Source organism: Motacilla alba, chromosome Z (assembly GCF_015832195.1).
Source record: "Motacilla alba alba isolate MOTALB_02 chromosome Z, Motacilla_alba_V1.0_pri, whole genome shotgun sequence".
Classification (NCBI taxonomy): domain Eukaryota; kingdom Metazoa; phylum Chordata; class Aves; order Passeriformes; family Motacillidae; genus Motacilla; species Motacilla alba.
The window spans coordinates 2,834,795-2,857,105 of NC_052046.1; the positions used below are offsets into that span (position 1 = coordinate 2,834,795).

The 22,311-nt window shown below is 48.2% G+C and overlaps 2 protein-coding genes across 3 annotated transcripts in view; one reads left to right on the forward strand and one right to left on the reverse strand.

Annotated features, from left to right (window-relative positions):
• The window catches only part of EPG5 (ectopic P-granules autophagy protein 5 homolog), a 54,795-nt gene extending 52,319 nt beyond the window's left edge, over window positions 1-2,476 (forward strand). For both annotated transcript variants that reach the window (XM_038124328.1, XM_038124329.1), the window contains exon 44: window positions 538-2,476. In XM_038124328.1, coding sequence (XP_037980256.1) covers window positions 538-720 — 183 coding nt within the window. In that variant the 3' untranslated portion in view covers window positions 721-2,476. The remainder of the gene's footprint in view (window positions 1-537) is intronic.
• A 123-nt stretch (window positions 2,477-2,599) lies between these two features.
• Window positions 2,600-14,133, reverse strand: SIGLEC15 (sialic acid binding Ig like lectin 15). The gene is made up of 5 exons (XM_038124330.1): window positions 13,619-14,133; window positions 11,371-11,754; window positions 7,777-8,136; window positions 6,808-6,838; window positions 2,600-4,626 (listed from the first exon to the last, which is right to left on the reverse strand). Exons 1-5 carry the CDS (start codon window positions 13,668-13,670, stop codon window positions 4,542-4,544), a joined length of 912 nt encoding a protein of 303 aa, XP_037980258.1. The 5' UTR covers window positions 13,671-14,133; the 3' UTR covers window positions 2,600-4,541.
• Window positions 14,134-22,311: the final 8,178 nt, after the last annotated feature.

Genomic DNA, 22,311 nt, shown 5'->3' on the forward strand with positions numbered 1-22,311 from the left:
GTAAAGTAGCTTGGTACAGCTTGTTTCTCTAAGAAAAGAACAAAACTTGTTCAGAAATATTTTCTACATTTGCCCTCGCTACTCCTGCCAACAGACTTCTCTACATACAATTTTTAACTTGACAGTTAATATTTAACTTTAATACTATTAATGGGAGCAAAACAATACTTCCATGAAAGTCAATATATTCGTAAGAACAGCCTAAAGTGAAGTTTTAAGTGTGTTGCAGCTGGTGGTTTGACATAATTTCTGTGAAACCGTGTCTTGAGTTCATGAAGTAGGTATTTTACAATATTTGGGTTACAGAATCCTAAGAAGCATTAATGGGACAGTTTTTGTGTTGATGTTGGGGAGAGAACACCTTGAAGAATACAAGTTGACTTGAAACACTGTTAGGAGATGGCAATTTGCAACTGTTTTGTTCTGAGAACTCCGTGTTCTGTAGTAGGTGAGGATCCTTTAGGGGAATTGTGCAGATGGTGTTGTGTTATGGACCAAAATACACAAAACCAACAGAACTTTCCCTTTTCCCCGTAGGCACTGAGTGCTCTCGAAGCCATGTCATCCAACAAACAATACATGGATTACCAAGAGCAGCTCTCCCAGGCCTGTCTGTTCATCAAGCACCCTGAGCACTGCCTTCAGGATGGCAATAACCTCCTGTCCCTCCTGGTGAACACGCTGTACCCAGAAGTGCATTTTTTGGACAGCATTCGGTAGCGGGGCCAGTGGTGGCTCTGGTTTACAAACAGTGTCCTTATTGCACAAATGATTTTTACCTTCAGAGTTCCACTTTAATTAAGTCAGACCTGCAAATCAGAACTGCGCACTGTCAAGTTTTCTCCACTTCAAGGTTTTCTTGCTTTCCTGTTGATTTTTGGGCCTGTGGAATTGCTTAATGATTTGCATTTTGGGGGGGATTTTTTTTGTTTTGTTTTGTTTTGTTTTTTTTTTGGCTGAAAGCACTTGAATATCTTCTGTGTGTGGTGCCCTTTGGAGAGAAGGGTGCCTGGGGATAGGTGTACAAATCACTAGTCAGCACAGCTCATCCTGTAGTGTCTGAAGTTTTTGCTTGGTGCCTTTTTTTTTATTTTCCACTGTCATCATTCAGGCCAGTTCAAAAGTGAGTGGAGGATTGTGTGTAAAAGAGATTTGACTTTCTTAACCAGGGTACCTCTGAGTCTTACCTGATGAGTATGTGTCTAGCGATTGTGAAATCCCTGTGTTTGAAAGGATGGTATTTTAAATCTTGACTTTTTTGCTATCCCACAGAAATCCGTAGTTTAGAGGCATGCCTACAATCTTTATCCACTTCTGTAAATACCAACACAAATGGGAACTAAGAACACTGTTTTTTCCTGTTTTTCTAAACATAGTGTGTCTGCATCTATATTGCTTGATTAAATGCAAGTAACTTCTAGCCAAGTTCAAGGGGATTTAAATCCAGAGACTTTTTTTCTGGATCTCCAGTGTCTGAGAGGGGAACAGTCAGTTACGATCATGTTAAATAGGATTCCTTAATTCCTAAGTCCGGTTGTTTAGGAAATGTTTAACAACCACCACTTAAGCTTATTTTCTTCTGCCTGGCTGGACACGACACGACAGGATTTTAGATGACACTGTGAAGAGGCATTTTTGTCGTATTCAATTTGGTGATCAATTGTTATAATTCTGTTGCCAAAGCATGAACCATGAGCCTGTAAATCTGTTGTTTCAGCTGAATGATCACTGGTTTTGTTGCCTTGTCTGATCATAGAGTGCACTTTTGTTTAGGAAAAGCAGAAGGCAAGTTTTTCCTGGTGCTTGTTTGATGTCCCTTTAATCACTGATCTGTTTGAGCTGGCCCGAGGTCCTGCAGTCCCAGTCTCCACAGCTCTGTGAAGGAACTGATCACTTTTTCTCTTCCTCCATTAATTGTGCCTTTGTGTTTTTGACATGGTTGCACGTTAAAACATGAGTTCTGTCTATAGGGGATAGAAATGTGCTACCTACTGGTCAATGATGCTTTGAGCTGTTGCTCTTAAACCATGGTTCTGGTGCTAGAGGACAGATCACCTTTTCCTTCTTGGCAGATTCTGCTAATTATGCCAGCTGGGTCATTAGATCACCGTCATTTTAATGTGGTCTTAGAGTTCTTTGCTCTATCTGCGAGCCTATAAATAAATATATATATGTACATCCCTCTGTATAGTAACCAGACATCAATGCAGCATGGTTTTTAACAGACTCTTTTGGAAAATTCATGTCTGGAGGAATACATTCTGCTGCTTTCCCCCCCAAAGACTTAAAAGCACTGGGTTTATTAGGTTAAATGTTATTGATCAGTTGCATATAAATGTGAAGAAGTCAGAAATACGTGTTTGACATGCACTTTCAAAATGAGGAATTGTTTGAGCTGTTGAGTTTTTACAAATGTTGTATTTATAACATGCTCTGTCTGCAAAGACCATGCAAAATAAAAACGGAAAATCAAGCAGCTGGTGACAGACACTGTGATGTTTTCAGCTTGGTAGAAGGATCCACATCAGACAACACATAATTGCTGGATGTGTTCCCCGCAGTCTTCTGGCTTCATGGTGAGCGTGGCAGTGGCTCAAGCCTGAACCTGTGTTGCAGTTCTCTGTGCACATGTGAACTCCAGAGCCTGGGGACTTATTTTCCAAGTGGTGCCCAACTGATTGACTTTTTATGCCTTCCAGCTTTACTGGAAGGGCTTTGGCATTCCCTGCATCTCCCAGATGAGTTCAATACCAGAAGCGTCCTGGTGGATGCACTGCTGTGGTTTGTCCCTCCAGTTTTTACTGGTTTGAGTGGGTGTTTGATTCTCCCATGAGGACCAGGGGGAATCAGTTGGTTTTGGGACACAAGTTCTGATGCTTCTATTTGGACCCAAACTACTGGAGTTAAAGAAGTAATTTTTTAGAGAAAAATTCAGAAAGCCAAGCCTAAATCTCATGCACAGGTAGAAGTTCTCATTACTATATGTCTGTAAATCATAAGGGCTCAGAAATCCAATTCAGTTTGTCCAACTGATGTTCTTGAGGTCTCTTTCCTCTGTGACACCTGTGAAACTGAGCTTACAGGTCTGTGACTATACTGTCTGCTGTAACTTCCCTTTTCCCTTTGCATCTCTTCTTATTTTTTATTAAATCTGGCTTTGTCACTGCTGGAATTTTAAGCAGGGATTTAAAAGATCAGGTTCAAGTATATCCTTCCATTTATTTTTTCTTTCCCCCTTATCATTCTGGCCAAGTAATTTAAAATTCTGCTTTGCTCTCCCAGTGCAAATCTTATGAAGAGATGAACTTTAAAATAATGATTCCCAGCCTGGGGTTGAGCTTGCAAGCTTGATAGTATTTCAGTAGCAGTTTCGTGGTTGTTACCAGGAGCAGGATTGTTTGGGGAACAGTTTTGGAGCTGCTGCACTGGGATGGTTGCACAGAGCATCAAATCCAGCAGTATAAATGTGAAAGTAAGTTCAAGCCACCTGCTCTTTCCTAAATTCTTTTTCCTCCTCCTCATCTAAGCCAACCTGTTGCTGTCTCCAGCCCTATCCTGGGCCTCTGCCTGCCTCTCCAGGACTCCAGGTTAACCCACATTGCCCTATACCATAAGCTGGGTCTGTTCACCTGATCTTGGAGGATATTTACAGTTGGGTAAGAGATTTGTCTGTGTTTGGCCTTAGTGACTTCGTGGCCTTTGTGATTTTGCAGTAGTGACTTCATCCCAGGAGAGAGAGATTTAAGAAATGAGTAGTCAGACCTTAAAGAAACTCCTTTGTGTAACACAGAGATGGAAATGGTTTAGAAATATTTTTTAACTATTAAAAAGAAAATAAAACCAACAACCCACCAACAACCCAACAATTTTGTGTGTTGGAACATTTATCACAAAGCTCTGAGTTTCTGGGCACTAGGACCCAAAGCAGAGTTAGAACACAGACTAGTTTAGACTTCTCATGTCCTGCTTTCAGCTCTACCAGTTTTTGGAAAACGTCTTTTTGCTTGGAATCCTCTTTAAAGTTAAGGTTTCCTTTTGTACTCTAAAATAAACTCTTCTGGGCATTTAGGAATAATGACAATTTTTAAAAAAAGGAACAAGCCCCATCAGAAATTCCAGTAGTGTTTTGCCACAGCTAGGGTTTCTATCATGTCATTAGCCCAGTTGGATGTGGTTGGAGAAGCGGAGTGGTGAAAATGCTTTTCAAAGCAGTGTTTGAAAAACACCAAAGCAAAAGTCTTTGAGGCAATTTTATACTATTGTATACTATTGCCTGCTTGCTTAAATATTTGATAGGGGCAAAAAACACAGATAAGTTACAACTGACCACGTTTTGCCCTTCCAGCTCCATCACTCTTCTCTTTTCTCAATAAAGGCTGCTCTCGCAGAAGCAGGGCTGGAGCTCATAGCATCGTGGAAGGAACCTGAGAGATGATGCAGTTCCAACCTCCCCGAGGCTGGTCTGACCCCCGTGCCTCAGCCGAGGCCGGCTCTGTGCTGCCTGGGGAAGGAGATCCGCGGGGACGGCTCCCGCCGGCCCCTCAGCTGCGCCGGGCTGCTCCCGAGGGCCGGCTCTGGCTGTGCCTGCGGTCACAGTTCTCGTAGGTGCACTCCGGCTGCTGGGGCCTGGCAGGAGGAGAGGTGGGAAAGGTGAGGGCATCTCAGGATGCTCTGGGATTTGCCAGTGGTTCCATTGGATGTCAGGGGAAGCGTGTGTGATGCTCCGAGGCAGAGCCTCTTCTACTTCACAGTAGTTTTTCAGGGTCTCGGCTGCAACTATTGTTTTACACCTTAAAGCTTTTACATCTTAAAGCATGCAGAGCAATCTCCTGCACCTTTGGCATCCACTGTGCTACAGTGCTACCCAGAACCTCGTGAGGTTGTGACAAACCAAGCTGCGCCAAGGGAAATACAGGTTGGAGATTATGAACAATTTTTTTACAGAAAGGGGGGTGATAAAGTTCTGGAATGGTCTGCCTGGGTAAGTGGTGGAGTCACCATCCCTGGATGTGTTTAAAAAAAGCGTGGATGTGGCACTGGGTGCCATGGTTTAGTTGAGGTGTTGGGGCTGGGTTGGACTCAATGATCTTTAAGGTTTCTTCCAACCTAGTCATTCTGTGGATTCTTTGAAACCTCTCCTGAGGTTTCAAACCTTCTCATGGTAGTGTTGGATTTAATCCTTCCTATCTGAGTATGTTTCTATGCAAGTATAACCAAGGGTACAATGTGGTTTAGATCCTGATAAATTAGTGAAACTGTTTTTTTTATGCTTTTTTACAAGTAATTACAGATTTGACTGTAGGATTAAATTCCTTGTTTCTTTAGCTGTGCCCTGTACACTTGACTGTCCTGCTGGAATGGCCGTTGTTCTTGGGAATGGTCAGGGAACGAGACCTGTGGGGTAACTCAGGAAGGAAGTATCAGAAAGAAATTACTCAGACTGAAAGGGAGTTGGCCCATGCAGATGTAATTATCCTCGACCTCAGATAAGTCTTCTTTACCATTAGATCAAGGATTGTTTTTAGTGGGATTTGGGGTGGTTTTGGTGGGGTTTTTTTTGTTTTGTTTTTCTGTGGTGGGTTTTTTTGTTTTGTTTTGTGTTTGTGGTTTTTATTGTTTTTTTTCGTTCGGTTTGGGTTTTCTTGTTTTGATTTTTTTTTGGGGGGGGTTGTTTGGGTTTTGTTGTTGTTGTTGGTTTTTGGGGTTGTTTGTTTGTTTGTTTAAAATTTTTTCCCATCCCAGAAGTTTGGCCACCCCAGCTGTAGGAGTGTCCAAGATCAGTGTTGTGTTGGGTCATGGGAAGTGCCAGGGGTTTGTGGGAGCATGGTGTGGATGGCAGCCCAAGAATCAGGCCCTGTCACACCTGAGCTGGGATATTTGCTATCTCTCCCTGCCTTCCCTGCACACTTGGCTGAGCTCATCAGCTTTGGTGTGGCACCTTTTCCTACTCCATTACAAACTGGGCTGCAGAGCAGGGGAAGATTTCTGTTTCACAGTGTCAGCACAGACCCCTTCCCTTTCCCTTGGGTGGATGATCCATTGTTGGTTTAATGTGACATCACAGAACCATGGAATGGTTTGGGTTGGGAGGAACCTTAAACCTTGTCCAGTGCCACCCTCTGCCATGGGCAGGGACACCTTCCACTAGCCCAGGTGGCTCCAAGCCCCATCCAGCCTGGCCTTGGGCACTGCCAGGGATCCAGGGGCAGCCACAGCTGCTCTGGGCACCCTGGGCCAGGGCCTGCCCACCCTCCCAGCCAGCAATTCCTGCCCAATATCCCATCTGGGCCTGCCCTCTGGCCCTGGGAAGCCATTGCCTGGCTGCTGGCCCTGCATGCCTTGTCCCCAGTGCCTGGGCAGCTCTCCTGGAGCCCCTGCAGGCCCTGGCAGGGGCTCGCAGGTGTCCCTGGAGCCTTCTCTGGTGCAGCTGAGCAGCCCCAGCTGTGCCAGGCTGGCTGCAGCCTGCCAGCCATGCTCTGGGCCCCTTGCACATCTAAACTTCTGTCAGCCCTTTGCTGGTGCAGCAGCCATGTGCTGTGGTCTCTCCAAATTGCTGCCCCATCCCTTCTCCTCACTCCACTGGGGTCTCCTCTCAGCTCTGCCCAAGCCAGAACCTCCTCCCAGCAGTGTCCAGCCCTTGTTCCCTCACACTGGCTCACCTGGCCATCAGCTCACCCCTCTCCTTCCCTAGGAGCCTGCTCTGAGGCCAGAAAATTGTCACCAAGACCAAGGACACGCTGCATTTCTCACCTTGGCCATCCTCACTCTCCTGCAGGGTAACACGAGTAGAAGGCAAGACTTCCTTACCTGGCCAGGCTGGGTGGAGCAGAGGGGGAACCTGTGAAGTGGAAATGATGATGTGGGTTAGCCATGAGGTCAGGGTGGGCTGGGGAAGCCAGGGGTGACCTAGAGCTGCTGGGAAGCTGCACTGGAGGGTGGTTGTGACACTCCTGTGAATGGGAAGAAGCTCTGATGTGGCCCTCTCTGTGTGCTTGGGAATTAGGAATATAAGGAGCAAAGCATTTTGGTTGGTCTCACAATTTCTGGCGTTCAAGACAAGTGGTGACTTCCATGAGTGTGTGACATCAGGCTGTCCCTACAGACGAGTCACGGTGATGTGACATTCCTCTCAGTCCCCACCTGCCCTTGCTGCCACTCAGCAGCACGGGAGGGCTGGGGACCAGCGGCCTCCTGGCTGCTTGGGATGTGGTATCCCTCAGTCCATGGGCTGATTCCCATCTCTTGTAAGCTGGGCACTCCCTGATCTCTCAGCCTTGGCGTGGCTGGAAGGTGGGATTTCACAAATGCTGGGGGAGTACTGGGTAGTGAGGCCCTGGGGGCCTGACAGGGGTGGTCTGTAAAATGGGGATGTCCATCCCAGGAGATTAAATTTGTGTGGGATGCAGCAAAGGTAAATCCTGGCTGTGGGCTGCAGGCGAAGAGATGGTAATTAGCCTGCTTCAAGGGAAAAAAAGAAATAAATCTGGTTATGTAGGCAGTGGTTTCTCCACTGATTTCCCCTCTGTTGGTTTATTAACATTTCTTCTTGGGCACAGGGAAACTCCTGCTCCCTCTGAATTTCTAAAGGAAATTTCCAAATTTCCTCTCTCAGCAGGCTGTGACCAGCCAGCCAAGAGCTCTTGGCTCAGCTTAGGTTTTCTCCTAGGGCAGAAAATCATGAAATCATTAACACTCCCTCCCTCCAAACAAAGCCGGTCCCCTCCCGCGCATCCATCCCTGGTTGCCACTCGGATGGAGGCAAGTCAGGACACTGACCTTCTCTGGAGAAAGCAGTGAAGCTCAGGATCACCAGCAAAATGACCACCTTGATTCCCAGCGGGACGAAGATCAGGACCATGAAGGAGGAGCTGTCGGAGGCTCTGAATTTGTAGAAGTAGACGGCCCCCTCTGCCCGGCCGTGGCTGTTGACAGCGGTGCAGGTGTATTTCCCATCGTGGCTCAGGGACCGCAGCTCCTTGGTGACGCGGTGGCCGGAGCTGCTGGTGGAGCTCAGGTTGCTGTAGGGGGGTCCTGACCAGCTCAGGGCGGGCGCTGGCTCCCCCTCGGCCGTGCAGCGGGCCTGGAAGGTGTGGTCCCTGCTGGAGCTGACCGTGATGTTGATGATCCTGGGAGCAGCTGTGGGGAACGCAGCGGGAGAGGGAAAGCGGGTCAGGCTGCAAAGGCAGATCCGGGTGCAAAACAGCCGGAATGAGGATTTAGTCTTGGTGGACCCTCAGCGTTTTTCTGTCAGGGTAAGCCCTATGAGGAACATTTGGAGGAGCTGGGGTTGTTTAGCCTGGAGAAGAGGAGGCTTAGAGGTGACCTTATCACTCTGTACAACTTCCTGAAGGGAGGTTGTGGACAGGTGGGGGTTGGTCTCTTCCACCGGGCAGCAACTGACAGAACAAGAGGACACAGCCTCAAGCTAGATCAGGGAAGGTATAAGTTGGATATGAGGAAAAAAGTTTTCACTGAAAGAATAATAAAGTACTGGAATTGTCTTCCCAGGAAGGCGGTATAATCACCATCTCTGGATGTGTTTAAAAAAAAGACTGGAGACGGCACTTGGTGCTATAGTCTAGTTGAGGTGTTAGGGCATAGGTTGGACTCGATGATCTTAGAGGTCTCTTCCAACCTCATTATTCTGTTGTACTGTAAAGTTGGATACTGGTGGGTGAGAGCTGGACCTGCCCCAGCCTGAACCCCCCTGCCCTGGGCTGAGCCCCCAGCGCTGGCAGCAGGGCAGGGGGGATTGTGCCCCTCTGGCCCTGGGCTCGGGTGAGAGCCCACCTGCAGAGCTGCCCCAGCCCTGCTCCAACAGCACAAGGACGTGGAGCTGCTGGAGCCAGCCCAGAGGAGGCCACGGAGATGCTGCCAGGGCTGAGCCCCTCTGCTCTGCAGCCAGCCTGGCACAGCTGGGGCTGTTCAGCTGCACCAGAGAAGGCTCCAGGGACACCTGCGAGCCCCTGCCAGGGCCTCCAGGGGCTCCAAGCAAAAAGGGGATAAATTTTTTAGCAGGACTTTATGTGACAGGACAAGGGTTGATGTTTTGAAGCTAAAAGAGTAGAGATTTAGATTTGATGTAAGGAGGAATTTTTTTTGAATAGAGGGTTGCCCAGAGAAGCTGTGGCTGCCCCTGGATCCCTGGAAGTCTTCAAGGCCAGGTTGGACAGTGTTTGGAGCAACATCATCTAGTGGAAGGGAGGTTGGACAAGATGAGTTTTAAAGGTTCTCTTCAACAGAAACTATGTAGTGACTCTATGGGTGTTGGGATCAGCCTTCTCCTTCCTTGTTTTTCTTGGCACTTTCTTGTAGATTTCCCCACCCAGCCTGTGTTGGGTAGAGGAGCAAAAGGGTTCACCCAGCAAAGCCTGGATGCAAGGATGTGTACTCTGTCTGTTTTATCCCAGTAATGGCTCACACATTCTTCTGAACTTTGCCCAGCTTCAGCTGTTGTGCCCTTCCTCACTGGCAGAAGGCAGAGAAGTGCCACCCACCATTGTAGGCACAGGTGCAGCTGGTGACCTTTCTGCACCTGGCTGCACCTCCACGAGGTCCAGGACATGTCACCCACAGTGCTCTACACACAAGCATTTTGTGGCTGTTCCTTTTGATCTCTGACTCCAGAGTGCACGTGGATGAACCTGTTTGTGTGAGCCCTTTGCTCAGTGCCTGAGACTTGCCAGATTTGGCAGGTTTAGTTATAGGGAAAATATCTGCTTCTTGCCACAACCTATTTTTGATTATGTTTTTTTTTTTCCAGCCCTGGAGTTACCAGGTCACTTTCAGGTTGGACATTTGGAGAAATTTCTTCACAGAAAGGGTGATTGGATACTGAAAGGGGCTACCCAAGGAAATGGTGGAGCCCTCATCCCTGAAAGTGCTCAAAAAGGTGTTATGGAAAGTGATGGGCACTAAATGAGTGTCCTCAGAGAAGAAAAGCAGAAATTCTCTTTTTTTTCAGACTAGACAACAAAAACAGAGTTTGCAACGACCTACTACAAGCTGTACTCTTTGTCCACATAGTGCAAGAGGAATCTGAGGCTGTGTGTCATGGGTCTGTGTATTTTGGTGCTTAAATTAACCTTTTAAGCATTAATTAACCCCTCCCAATCACAGTGTCAGGGCCCTTTCCCAAGCAGGGTGGTGTATCTGTGTGTGTTATCATTCCTTAAAATCCAGGCAGCCCCTGAGAGACAGGTCTTGCTGCCATGCTCCTGCTGTTGTGTGGGTGTTCAGGAGCTGGTGCAAGTGAAGGAGAGCCTCAGCTGTGCAGAACTTCTCAAGAAACAGCCAAGCTCATCCTCAGGTCTCATCTGGACACCCATACTGCACAGCAGGCATAAGGAACTTCCCTCTCAAAAGCAAAATCATCCAACCCCATGGCCTGGGTAAGATCTGAGTCTGCTTCTGAGGCCTCCAGTGTCTCCTTGCTCCCCCTTGATCTGTGAGCTTGCCCTGGGAAGTGGGATTAGCATTTGACATTTGTTGCTCTGAGCTGGTTTTTCCAGGAAAAAAAATGGTTTCCAGGTTTGTGTTTCATGCTCCAGAGGATTCTGGATTTATGGCACCTGGGCATCAGGTATCTTGTCTTTCCAATCCCCTGTTATCACTTGGGCCCTGTAGTGCTAACACCTGTGAACTTGTGCTCAGCACCTGGGCTGTCCAGTTCAGGTTCTGATGGAGTTTTAACAGATGTCTTTAACCCCAGTTTAGCTAAGCCCAGCTTGCCTCTGCTGCCTGCCCTGATCCTGTGCTGCAGGGATAAAGTGGGATGCACAGCTTTTAGTGGGCTCTCACCCCAGCTGCCAGATCCTCATCATTTCCTTACCAGTTTTATTCCTATTCCCTTCCCTGCATTGTGCCCTCTGTCTCATGTTGGAAGACTGAGGAGGACAATGAATTTGGCCTGTTATAATGCAGAAAGAAAACTCAGCCCTTTGGAAGACCAAGGCTGAGGAGGACAATGAATTTGGCCTGTTATAATGCAGAAAGAAAACTCAGCCCTTTGGAAGACCAAGGCTGAGGAGGACAATGAATTTGGCCTGTTATAATGCAGAAAGAAAACTCAGCCCTTTGGAAGACCAAGGCTGAGGAGGACAATGAATTTGGCCTGTTATAATGCAGAAAGAAAACTCAGCTCTTTGGAAAACCAAGACTGAGGAGGACAATGAATTTGGCCTGTTATAATGGAGAAAGAAAACTCAGCCCTTTGGAAAACCAAGACTGAGGAGAACAATGAATTTTCCATTATAACAGGGAAAGAAAACTCAACCCTCAAACCACCTCAGGTAAACAGCTGCCATTTTTCATTTCCCACACCCTGTGGCTCTTCCCTAGAGGATGTCTTTGCCTCTCAGGCCCCCTTACCAATCACATGCAGCTTGATCCCATTCCTGCTCTCGTACTTGTCCTGGATGTCTCCGGCCAGCTCCACCCGGCAGAAGTACCTCTCGCTGTCGCTCCAGGTCAGGTTGTCCACCCTGATGGACAGGTCCTTGTGCCGGGGGTTGCCCAGCAGCTTGTACTTGTTCTTGTGGCTGATGGCAGTCCTGCAGAGCTCGCTGCTGCTCTGACTCACACACTTGAAGATCACTGTGCCGTTGTAAGGCTCCTTGATCCTCCAGATGGCTGTCAGGGCCCGGTCAAATGTTTTGTAGGGGTGTGTGAAGGTGCAGGGCAGGATAACCATCTTCCCAAGCTCTCCAGTAACGTCAGATGGGACGTGGACAGACCAGCCATTGCACTGCACACCTACAAGCAAGAAGGGATCAAGGAATTGCAGAATGGTTGGCTGGAAGGGGCCTTAAAATTAATTTCATTCCACCACCCCTGCCATGGGCAGGGACAACTTCCACCAGCCCCGTTCAGCCTGGCCTTGGACACTTCCAAGGATCCAGAGGCAGCCACAGCTTCTTTGGGCAACCTGTGCCAGGGCCTCACCACCCTCAGAGCCAAGAATTTCTTCCTAATATCTAATCTAAATCTCCCCTGTTTCAGTTTAATATATAGACATGTCTGTCTGCCCACTGTTCTGCTGCTATCAACAGCTGTAGCAGCAGATTTTGGCTTCAGAAACACATCTGTGCCTGCATTCCTGTCTTACGAAACTCCATTAGATCAGGGGCTCTCAGTAGCTGAGAATACCTGTAAAATGTAAAAGCATCCTGTAAGTATTTCCACCCATCCATGGCCTTGTTGGCTTCACCATGCGGGCATTCAGCTGTCGGATTACTCCTGTCGACTCAAAGATAAGATTTGGTTTTTGTTCCTGTATCTGTGGCCCATAGCACTTGACAATCACCTACGTGGCAGTGCAGCTTGTATTAACCTATTGTGTGTTACACAATGGACAAAGGCCATCCTAGGGCCAGTTCTCTGTCTGGGTATTTACACAGAGTCAGCTCCAAGCCAGTATTTTGATTACTGAGATCTGGAGTCGTGCTGCCCTGTCATACACAACAATGGTATGGGCACCTTTTCCAGCCCAGGTACTCTAATAAACAATGCTGCAGCACTGCAGGAGCTTCATGAAGCTCATGGGCTTTCAGCACAAAGACCTGGCACTGAAAACAGTAATTGCTATTGCTTTCTAGCTTATTTGCTCTTGTTTTAGTTATTTTGCAGCCTGTCACTGTAACCTTTACTTTAGGAGAACGGTAGATTGTGTGCTTTTGAGTATGACTTGCTTCTCTCTGCCACCCCTTTGATTAGCTTTTCTTTTTTTTTTTTTTTGTTTTCAATCTTAAGCAAAGAACACTTTTTCTTTCTTTTAGCACATAAGCCCCCCTTGCCTTCCAGATGAAAAATAATGTTAAAAATAAGTGCTTTTAATGTTAGCATCTCCGCCCATTTCCATGGAAACACAGTTTGCCTAGTTATGAGTGGAGGGAGCTGTCAACTTTCTCTGTATAATTTACCCTTAACTCTAAGGCCTCAGCGTGGCAGGTCTTTCATGTTCCTTTTGTTAATATCCTGCCTCCATTTGCTAATGGAACTGGAGCTCTCACAAGCAAGAGAGAGGCAAATAGCCTGCACACCTTGCAGAAGGCAACTCCCAAAAGGAGTTGTCAGGTCAGGGTTACTGCTGGTGGTCAGTGGGGAAGGTCATGAGGACAACAGCAAGAGCTGGGGATCAGCTCACAACTACCCTTGCTCTGGCAAATGCTGCTTGGCAGTGAAGCGAAGCAAATCCTATGGAGCTTAATGCAATTTACGCACGTATTTGAAATGATGTGAGCTTAAGTGCTCAGTGGAACTGGAAAATGTTATGTCTGTTGCATGATAACTCCTAAGGAATATGAAGCAGAGCGGTGATGAAAACGCTGCATCCACCCGACAAAGCTGGGGAAAAGTCAGGGGAACTTCCTGCTCAAGTTAGGAAAACAGAAAAATGCAAAAATCCCCACAAACTGACGGCCTCTCTGACAACTGCTAAGCCTGAGTCTTCCCACTCTTGTCAAGTACGCTTGGAATTTCAGGATACTTTTAAGCAAGGTGATGGAGAGTGCAATTCTTGTAGAGTGTGTCGCAGCAGGCAGTTCCCTGGCACTTGGACTAGGGTGAGAGGAGAAGCTGTGATCAGCAGCCAGGGGCTGACAGCGAGCTCAGGACTCACCCTTCCTGGAGATGCGGAGGAGGCACAGGAGAACCAAGCCGAGCTCTCTCATGCTGCTCGATGTTCTCCCCTGAGGGGCATCAGCAAAGCAGACCCATCTCCTTACATCTGAGCCGCTGGCCTTGCAGCGACAAAAGGTTTTTCCAGGGGTAGGAGAAGTTGTGGTTTTCTTCTGGGAGGGAATGAGTTGTTTAGCTGAACCAGCTCTGGGTTCAGGTATTAATAGTTCTGCGGTCAGTCATATGAATATTACACCAGAAGGAATCACAGTGTTAACCGTTTTCCAGCTAAAGGGAGACTGGAGCTGCAAACATCCATGCCATGTGTGTGATGGGGCAAGAGGGGATGGCTTTTGCTACCCACTCACCAGCCTGGAGGAAATCCTTGCAATCTGCCTGAGGTTGTGACAAGCAAGACTCTTACTGTCCTGTCCTCCTTCTCCTGTACCTTGGGCCTTCAAACCACCTGTGCTTTACTCCTTGTGCTCACTGGATGTTGTCATCCCTAGGTATAGAGAAAAACCCCAAACCACTCTTCTTTTGAAGGCACTTGTGCCGAGGTTCACTGGTGGATGAGTGCTTTGGTGTCCCCTGGCACCCTGCTCTGTCCAGACTCATTCCCTCCTGTGAAACAAGATGAATTCCAGCTTTTTGCCCAGCATCTTTGTGCAAATGCTTGCTGCTTTCCTGCTGGATTTAGTTTTAGCAAATTGACTGTTTGCTCATCTGCAGAGCCTGTGGGGAGCTGATGGTGTTTCCCCCTCACCATCTCCCTTATGGCGATCTTGTGCTAAGTTTAACAACCCTGGGGTGTGAATTCCCTGTCTGGGTTCACCTTGAGGTTTGCTGTGTGTGCCTGAACAGTCCCACCTTGTCCGGGGTGCTCCTGTAGGGCTCCCTCCTGGACGGTGACAGGGACAGAGCACCCACAGGACTCACGGACAGCTTGGCCAGGGCCGGCAGCAGCCGGGTCTAGCAGAAAGTGTCCCTGCCCATGGTGGGATGGGATGATGTTTCAGGCGCCTCCCATCCAAAGCATCCCGTGATTCCCGCTGCAGGCAGCCGCTGGAGGGCTCCCAGAGCCAGGATAAGATGCTGTTGGGAGGCTGCTGCTGCTTTCCCTGTGCCCGGAGCCAGCGCCCACCCGCAGGAGCAATGGCAGGGCTCCCCTTGGCGCTTCACCCCTGCTCCTGCGCCTCTGTTCCCTTCTGAACTTGAGGAAAATCTCTTCGGGGGGCGACCTTGAGGTGTGGTAGTGTGCAGTGTGTTCCCTGCTTCCTGACCCCTTGCTTCCTTCTGTTTTCAGTGTTTGTGAAGAGAGAGATTTCTGTTCTTCCCTGGCTTTTTGGAGGAGGCTCTGAGAGTACCCAGCTCTTATTTAGGCTTGTTTGGAGCTGTTGCCACACAGCCAAGGGTGTTAATTTTTCAAATACCCTCTTAGATCCCTGTCCTGTCCCCTCTGAAGGTTATCCTTGAGCAGGGGTAGCAGGACCAGTGGTCTGATTACTTTGCAAACTGTCCTTAGTAGCTGTTAAACATAATTCATGCCACCAGCAGCTGAGAAACCTGAGGGTAAAGGTGGTGGAAGCAGCAAGTAAGAGACTGTAATCCCTATCACATCTGTGATATGTGCCTTTTCTGTGTACCTCCCCCTTCGTCCCCTATGTGCAGTTCGATTTCATCTATTTGTGATGTAAAGTTTTTGGTGGTGTGACTCTTTTTAAGCCTTTCACCACTCATGGCACAGTGGGACTCAGTGGATTGAAGTAAAAGATTAAAGTGAAATCCATGTTAAAAACATCTTGTTACAGTGAAGCATAAATGATTCATGTAAAGAATAGCTGCAGTTAACACCAGTATGATCCTCTTCCTCTTTAATGTTTTACTGCAGCATCTCCTAGAAAAATATCTGGTAAATCAGGGCAGAACTACAAATCCTTTGAGTTTTATCTCTGGACTGATTTTCTTCTTGGACCATGGCTGTTAGAAGGAAGCATTTTAGCATTTAAAATACAGAGTTGGTAATGTATAGCTGAAAAGATTTACAGTCATTTGAATCAGCCAAAAAAATTTGTAAACAAAATCCTCCATGACTATAATGATCCACAGACTCTGTGGCCTCTTTTCCCTGGTCTGTGATTGAGTAGTATGTAAGATTTCAGTATGGAAGCCTGCTTCTGGTCCAATACCAAAACCAGGATGCCGTCCATATTTATCAAATACTGGTCCATATTTATCAAATACTAGTGAATTTAAAGGCTGCAAATAATGACATTTTTCCTGCCTCCTTAAGAAATACCTGCAATGTTTTGTGATGAACTGAATTATTTCAGAGGGCTTTTCATCCTAAATGGTTCCATGGCTCTGTGGTTGGCTGGTGATGATCTGCCCCCAAATTGCAATGTGTGGCTGGAGATGAGCACAGCAGAGCTCTTCCCTCCTGGTCCCAGGTTTGTCACTGGGACAAAGAGTTATTTGTGTAGCTGTACCTGTGCTGACAATTCACCCACTTATTCAGGGGCCAGAGTGAAGACAGGTGTTCCCCTCCCTCCCTTTAGGTCTTAGTTTCAGCTCCAAGGTTTTCTACTTCAATTATTTCAGCATCATGTGTGTTCCTAGTCCTCTGAGAGTGCCAGCCTGCACACATTCAAAGCAAATCCTCGTGTTTTGTCACATCTGGCTCTCTTCCCTGAAGGGATTGGCTCTGTGAAGTACTGGGGAGTGAAGCTGGGAGGACAGAGGGGTTTTCCCTCTGTCTGGTCCCTGTCAGCAGCAGAAAGTGGAGCCATGCTCCCCTTTTTGTGAAGCTGCTGTAGGCTGCCCATCTTTCCTCTGCATCCACTTCATCCTCATCAAGCAAGAGGCAGAAAAAAAAAAAATTATGGGTGAACCTACAGATCAGGGAAAGTAGAAAGGAGTGGAGGGTGTAAAATGCAGCCACCATTATTGTTGGTGATGCTGATCCTCTTTCCTGGCTTTGTGTGCTGCTGCAGAACACTGTCACCACTGCCTCAAGCTCCTGCTGATCTGGTTTGAAAGTCTACAGGTTCAGTTTATTGCCTGTGGTGTCTGCTCAGCCCCTCACCAATGCTCCTGACCTGGGGAGCTCTCTTGCCTGCCATCCTCTTGCTCCAAGTGTGCAGCTGTTCCATCACCAACGCTGGCCAGCAGGCTGATGGAGCTGGAGCAGGGTGCTGGGGAACCCTTGTTGCCTCTGGTGAGCATCAGCCAAAGCAAATTAAGTGTATAATTGGGTAATTTGCACCTGGTGGGCAATTACTGCATGAAAAACAGCTCGCGTTATGGGCAGTGCATGGCAGTGGAGAAAGGCAAAGGAAGCGTCTCTCTCCAAGCTGCTTGTTGATGTAGCTGGATGAAGTCATATCCATTGAGGAGCTGCTCTGATCTCCCAAACCCATGCATTTGTGCCCCTGCTGCTGCCTGTTCTCATCCTGTGCCCTGCTCTGACCGTGGCACAGCTGCAGTGCTGTGCTGCTCTCTGCTCTGCCCGCACCAAGGCAGGTCAGAGCCATTAAGGGGATGACCCTGAGGCCACAATAGTGCTGGTGCTCCCTCCTCCAGACTGGTCCTGGTCCCAAGCCCAGCCAACAACCACAGCTTTGTGCTGATGTGGCCACTCATTGCGGGAACCCCAAGAGACCTCTGACTCACGAGGCATCTGTATCGACTTGCTAAGTGACAGTTCTGGAATGTTTTAGGACTGCCAGCCCTCCTCAGACCCACGTCAGCTCTCCAGAACTGAGTGTCCTCTCCTGGCCTGGCCACTGTGTCACCCTAACAAGCACAGAGAGTCTGGCTTGGTCTCTGTGTGATGCTGGGATTAGCCTGAGCCAGGGGCTGAGCCAGCTGGCAGGGCAGAGACACCACACATCCCTTTAGACTAATCCAAATGATGTGTCTGATCAAAGGCACTTGAAATGCCACCAGAACAGAGGTCCCTGCCTACCCTTCCTACTGAAAGTGAGCCTTTGGAGATTTGTGTGCTCTGTCTCTCCCTGCTGAATGGGCACAGCTGGTGATTTAAGAGATTTATGCTCCTCTAGTTGTAGATTTCATAGCCCTTCTCTGGGATGAGAGCTGCTCTCCTTTGGGAAGGAGTGTGGGCTGTTTATTCTTACCAGGCCACACAATATCTGAGGCTTATCCTGACCTTTCCCTTGACAGAACACTCTTGGCCAGTGAAGGGGTGGGTCTGATCCATGATGTCAGCTTTGCTGCCTCACTTTGCAGGCTCCAAACAGATACAAATGCACTCAGAATGAGATCTGTGGTAATGAATGTGGCACCTCTCTAAGCTGTGCCTCTGGAGAATAACTCTACACCTCTTGTTGTCACTCACCCACCCACATCCTTCCTTGCCTGAGATCCTGTGCCCTTCAGAGTGGCATTTATTGTGGCATCTTCTCTGAGAAATGTTTCATCCTGTTGTCCTTTGTCCTTCCTAAGCTCTGCTAGCCTGTAGTGTTTCCACTGATTTAAATGCAAAGTTTAACCAGAATGCTGTCATGGCTTTTGTTTGGTTGGTTTTTGTTTGTTTGTGGGATTTTTTGTTGGGTTTGATTTTTTTTTTTTTTGGAACCTTGGTGGTTAAACCTGGACTGTTTAGTGATTTACCCTTGCTGTTGAACTTCAGCTGAATTTCTCCACTTGGCATTACCCGTTGCTGTGTGGCTCCAAAAATGCTTTGACTGCTTCTCAGCATCTGTCAGCATCATCCACAAGTTTCTTTCTCACCTTGCAAGGGTACCCCACCATCATCTCCATTCTTAAATATGGTCCAGCATGAGTTTGAAACTAATAAAGGCCAGAGCATACCACTGCGTCTGCTAATCTGTTCTGCTATGTAATTTCTAGCATAGCACAGAGGGTTTTCATCCATTTTCTCCTGAACTGAATTCCAAACCTTGGATTTGACCTGGGTGCTGAGTTACCCCGTGGGGGGAGGCACAGCTCCCACAGCCCGTGCCCTGGGCCAGTGTGGGGGGAGAGCTGCAGATCTGAGGCCAAGCTGTTGAGATAATAAATGAGGCAGGGCTGAGTGATCACTCTTCCCCACCAACTGTGTCCAGAGGCAATATTCACTGAGAGCCTTGACCTGATTGTCCCAGGATTGTCTGTGCTGCAGTTAAATCTGCAGCTGAGTTATAGGCAGAGGCAAGAGTGTTCTAATGGCATTGTAGATGCTTGTGCCTTTAAGGAGACCACAACAAATAATTTTTGTAGGTAGCACATGACCTGGGTGAGGAGCAAGCAGTGTTCTGAACTGCTGTTGGAACAGGAGACCTTGACTTGAATTCTTGGCAGAGCCTGTCAGTGCAAGATCAGCTCCTTTCTAGCTGGGACAGGAATTAGATGAGAGAGATGAAGGCAGCAACTTCCCTTGCCCGGACGGGGTGATCTGCCTCTGGCAGAGCCAAGAGAAGGAGTAATTTTTGCCCTGTGGCAGGGGCTCCCCAGAAAGCAGTTTGGTGGTGGGCTTTTCTTGCGGTTTAACATTCACTGGGGTTGTTCTTGGAGTTTGGTTTTCTCAGTGGGTGTGGTTTTTTCTGACTGATGCAGACAGCAGGGCTGCAGAGGACTTACTAAATCAAAATAATATAAATGCAGAATCACAGAATCAAGATTACTGCCTGTGTGTTTACCCCTTACCTTACCCTCAGGAAACATTTCTGGTAGAGAATGGAACATTTAGTGGCAGTAGGTGGCAAAATATGTGCAAGTGTCCAAAACCTGCTGTTTCTGTGCCGTTGGTACTGAGGTCTGCTGGATCAGAAAGTACCAAAAATGGAAGTAACATGTGAACTGTGGCATGTAAAGGAATGTGTAGAATCATTGAGTGGGTTGGGTTAGAAGGGACCTTAAAGATCACCTAGTTTCAACCTCCCTGCCATGGACAGGGACACCTTCCACTATCCCAGGTTGTTCCAAGCCCTGTCCAGCCTGGCCTTGGACACTTCCAAGGATGGGATGGCCGCAGCTTCACTGGGCACCCTGTGTCAGTCAGTACCTCACCACCCTCACAAGGGAGATTTTTTTTCTAATATCTAACCTAAACCTACTCTCTTTCAGTTTGAAGACAACTTTTCTTTTTTACTTTTGCTTCCTCTGATCTCTGATAGCACAGAAGTGTTCCCAAAAAAGCCGGTGCTAACCCTTTCAGGCCAGTGTAACCTTTACTTAATTGCAAGACTGACATAACCTCATGTGGCTCTCGAGATACAGAGTGAGATAAGGCCCCTGCCTAGGGGAGCTCGCTCTCATTAACAGTGATTGATGATGGCATTGACTCCTGGGATTAAGATCAGGGGCTGATAAGGTGGAGGAGAGGTGCTACGGGGAGTGCATTGTTCATATCAACTCTCAACTCATGCGGGTTGGAGCAAACAATAGATAATTTACATTCCTCAATACTCCCTGCCCACATCCCGGTGTGCACGTTGCTGCTGGCTCACTGGCAGGGCCCTGCTGGAAGCCCAGCGTTCCTGTCCAGGCAGGATTGGAAAGGGAAGCTTCCCCAGAGGAGGGAAGATGCTTGACACAGGGGTGGCAGGGTGAGAGAGGCTGAGGAAGCGTGGTGGCAGGGGGGCAGGAGGAGAGGTGCCGCCGGGGCCTGGGCAGAGGTGATGCTGCAGCCTCAGAGAACAGCAGAGCCATGGAGCTGAGGGCAGCAGGGACCCTTGCATGAGGATATTTCATAGAATATCCTGTGCTGGGAGGGACCCACAGGATCATGGAGTCCAGCTCACAGCCCTGCACAGACCCCCCAGCAATCCCACCCTGTGCATCCTTGAGATTATTGTCCAAACCCTCCTGGAGCTCTGGCAGCCTCGGGGCCGTGCCCATTCCCTGGGGAGCCTGGGCAGTGCCAGCACCCTCTGAGGAAGAACATTTCCCTGATATCCAGCCTAACCCTCCCTGGCAGAACTCCAGCCATTCCCTGGGGCCTGTCCCAGCAGAGACTGCTGCCTGCCTTTTCCATACAGTCATTTCTCTTCTCTCCAGTCCTGAGCCCCCTTTATGGATTGTGACCTTTGTGAAGAGACTGCCTTAAAGCACAGTGGGATGGATGGAGCCAGGGCATCAGCACAATGAAATTTGGCCAGGCTGCAGGGTAGATAAAACACTGCTGGACTAAAGCTGAGATCAGGTAAAGCAGGTGGTGAAGGGACTGTGCTGGTTAGGAGTGGACATGATGGATGGAGAGAGCAGTTAATGGCAGAAAGCAGCAGTTTCTTGGCAGACAGGGCAGAAGGGTTTCTCACAAAGCTCTGCTTCTCATGTGACATCCTCAGAGACCTAGGGCAGTTAACCTGAGAGGCTCTGCAGTCCCTGGAGGCAAGCTCTTCCCAGGGCTTCAACAATCCCCTGGGCAGGGTCTGGGCTGACCTTGGGGTGTTTGAAATTCACTCTGCCGTGTTTGTAGCGTGTCCTGAAGCATGCAAAGGGTTAAAAACACGTGGCCCTGTATTGCCCATGTTGTAGTTCCCAGCATGTAGGGCGGAAAGGAGGTTTGTCTTTCTGTTGGGGTGCCTAAGGGCATCCACAGGCAGGCTTGGAAGGAGTGGAATGCAGGTCATAGCATCATAAAATAGTTTGGTTTAGAAAGGACCATTAAAGCTCATCCACAAAGCCCTCAGCCATGGGCAGGGACACCTTCCACTATCCCAGGTTGCTCCAGTCCAACCAGGCCTTGGGCACTCCCAGGGACAGGGCAGCTGCAGCTTCTGTGGGCACCCTGTGCCAGTATTGTCATAGAGAGAATTTCTGATTAAGCCTCTGTTGATGAAACAGAGCCAATTTCTTGTAGGCAAAGAGCATTGTTTTGTTACAGATAATCACACTGTGGGAATATTAGCCCATGATTTAGCAATGAGAGGAAGAGCAGACATGTACATCCTCTGAGGCACAATCACTCATTTGTCTGTCAGGTTCAGTTATTTTGAATAGTCAGGGTTTTGCCCCTTTTCTCTGAGTATATAAACAATTCCGAGTTATCTTCTGAATGCTTTTGGATAAGTTCCCAGGAGAACTTAAATCTTGTAACATGCCTGTAGGCAGCTCTCTTCTCCAGTCCTGGTTTGTGGTTACCCCTCCTGTGACCAGTGGAAAATCTGGTTATGTGTACATGAGGAGCACTGGAACAGCCCCACGTGTCTAAGTCAGGCTGTTTGGGTGCTTTTCTTCTGTTGCTTTCTCACAGCTTCATCTAAAATCACATACTTCTTCAAGTCTTACAAACAGCCATCATTCTTTGGAAGGAAAATGGAACAAAGGAATGTGCAAAAATTGCTGGCATGATTATCAGTCACATCGCAAATGGGGCTTCTGTTGCCTCCTTAGATTTATTACCTAAACCTGCAGCATACGAGTTAGCAGGCTCCTCTGGGAGAAGCATTGTTGTATGGACAATGTGACTTTCCTGCATGGCGTTCTTGTGGACATTCCTCCTCAGCTCTTTGGGCTTCAAAATCCCCTGGCCTGCCACGTGCTCCAGCTTGAAGGGTGGCACTGGTTTTGCCTGGATGGTGTGTGTGGGCTCCCTGCAGAATTCCCCCTCTGGCAGGCAGTGATGTGCTAGCAGCTGAGATTTCCAGCACTGGGAAGGACCTGATGCATGGTTTGATTTGCTGTGAAGGACCATCCCAAAAAGTCTCAGCAGCGTTTAGGCTGGAG